The 2,198-nt window shown below is 45.2% G+C and overlaps 1 protein-coding gene across 1 annotated transcript; it reads left to right on the top strand.

The window, feature by feature from the left end:
- On the top strand, positions 1–1,593 carry LOC120849195 (acetylcholinesterase-like). The gene has a single exon (XM_040221362.3). It carries the CDS (start codon positions 1–3, stop codon positions 1,591–1,593), a length of 1,593 nt encoding a protein of 530 aa, XP_040077296.3.
- Positions 1,594–2,198: the final 605 nt, after the last annotated feature.

Below are 2,198 nucleotides of genomic sequence, written 5' to 3' on the forward strand. Positions count from 1 at the left end.
ATGGCCACTGAAACTAAACCTTACGTGTTTATTCTGTCCATTGGCGTGTGCTGCCTGTTACCAAGTTTGAACTCCTCAAGCGACGGCCCTGTTGTTCACACCAACCTTGGAGCTATCCTCGGCAAACAACTGACTGTCTCCGGAAAATATGTGGATGCATTCTATGGTATTCCGTATGCTGTACCCCCAGTGCGAGAACTACGATTCAAAAACCCTGTGCCCGTCAGTCCATGGAAAGGCATTTTCAGCGCAACAAAGAAACCTCTACCATGCTGGCAGTTTGATTTGCGTTACACTAGCAAGATCACCATGGATTATCTCAATCGGTCAATATCATCGGAAGACTGCCTCTATCTGAATGTATGGCGGCCAGCATCCTTGTGCTCAGAGAGTGGTCGGTGCGACGCTCGCCTTCCTGTGATTGTGTTCCTCTACGGCGGCGCGTTTCAGTGGGGGGACTCATCACTGGTGCTGAATAATCCAGAAAATTTTGTCGCCCTGTCCGATGTCATCTACGTGACTTTCAACTACCGCCTGGGCATTTTTGGATTCTTATCGTCGGGAACCAAGGACTTGCCCGGTAATATGGGGTTGTGGGACCAGAATCTTGCCTTGAAGTGGGTTCGAAGTAACATCGGTTCGTTCGGTGGAAATCGCGACGACGTCACTCTATGGGGGTTCAGTGCAGGAGCGATCTCCGCCGGCCTGCACGCTATTTCTCCTCAAAGTCGCGATTTGTTCCACAGGCTCATTCTCCAGAGCTCCACTCCACTGTCATTGATAATAGGCATTACCCTTACGGGAACAGGAAAGTTTTTAAAGGTCGCTGGGTCCCTTAGTTGCTTTGAGGGTGCACAGGACTGGTCTAAGAATCTTTCTGGGATCATTCGATGTTTACAAAATGTTGACGCACAAGATGTATACCGCACTCTAAAGAATGGAGATCCGATTGATCAATTGTTTTCTCCCCTCTATAACGATGAGTTTCTTCCGGATGATATCTTTTTAGCGGACACGTGGAAGTCGCTAAGGACGAAAGAGATATTTTTAGGTTCAAATCCCGATGAAGGCTCATTGTTTTTGGATTCATTGAAATTCCAGATGCCTCAGCTGCTGAACGTTGTCACTTTCGATATCCGATTGTCGGCCTCTGTAGTTATTTCCACTTTGTTAGGGGTACCAATGGGCATGGCTAAAGAAATTGTCCAGGCATATTTTGGAGACTATCATGTTGAACATGACGAGGCCTCGATTAACGCGATTGTGGGGAAAATATTTGGTGACGTAACTGTTGACTGCCCCACAAACCTTTTCGCAGAAGTTGCCGCCGAACAAGGAATAAGCGTTTACAGATATATTTTTTCGCACAGACCTTCGTACAGTTTGTGGCCCAAGTCTTATGGAATCACACACATGGACGATTTGCCATTCACCCTTGGTTTCCTTACACTTCTGAACGACACTAGCACATACACTCCCCCCATTGGAAAGGGCGCCAGAAGTGTGTTGAAGGCCATAAACTTCACTTCAGAAGAGGTGTTGTTTATGAAGGAACTCACGGGAACTTGGACCACGTTTGTGAAAACTGGGTAAGCTTATAAACAAAAAAAAGATATGGTTTGATCATTCTTTTTGTGTTTAAATTTCTTCTAGCAGTGATTAACTCTTGCTTGTATAACGGTTTCAAATACTAATAACCACGTTTCTCATAACTGTTATTTATATTGAAGCGCAACGCTTAGACCGATTCAACAGTGAGTTGATTCCTTCCCATGAGAGTGTAAGAACAGGTTATTTATGACTATAGGCTCGCAGCTTTGGCCACGACATGATTTCTAACGCAACCATCGATTCATTTTACAGAAAACCATCAATACCGTCATCTATGGTGGAATGGCCAAAGTACAATGCAAAAACTCCTGAGTGCATCTTCCTTCAGCCCCACAATTATACTCAAGGATTGGCTCCACGACGTCATGTTTGTGAGCTCTGGAGGCCCATCCTGTTGAAAAAGTATGATATCTTAGTTATTTCTTCCAAAACGTATAATCATTTCCAGAAAACATTGCCTCAAGCGAGCGATTGTCTGTCTGGTTAAAGGCCGGTTCCCACATGCATTAGTGCGCTGATACAGCCCTGTTCACGTGTTTCCAGCTACTTATCGTCTGCTATGAACAACAGTTCTGACGGCGCTATAT

Source organism: Ixodes scapularis, unplaced genomic scaffold, assembly GCF_016920785.2.
Source record: "Ixodes scapularis isolate PalLabHiFi unplaced genomic scaffold, ASM1692078v2 PGA_scaffold0__279_contigs__length_252992795, whole genome shotgun sequence".
NCBI lineage: Eukaryota > Metazoa > Arthropoda > Arachnida > Ixodida > Ixodidae > Ixodes > Ixodes scapularis.

Bases quoted from the DNA above. Each gene is read 5' to 3' on its own strand.
- LOC120849195 (XM_040221362.3), top strand. From the start codon at position 1: ATGGCCACTGAAACTAAACCTTACGTGTTTATTCTGTCCATTGGCGTG.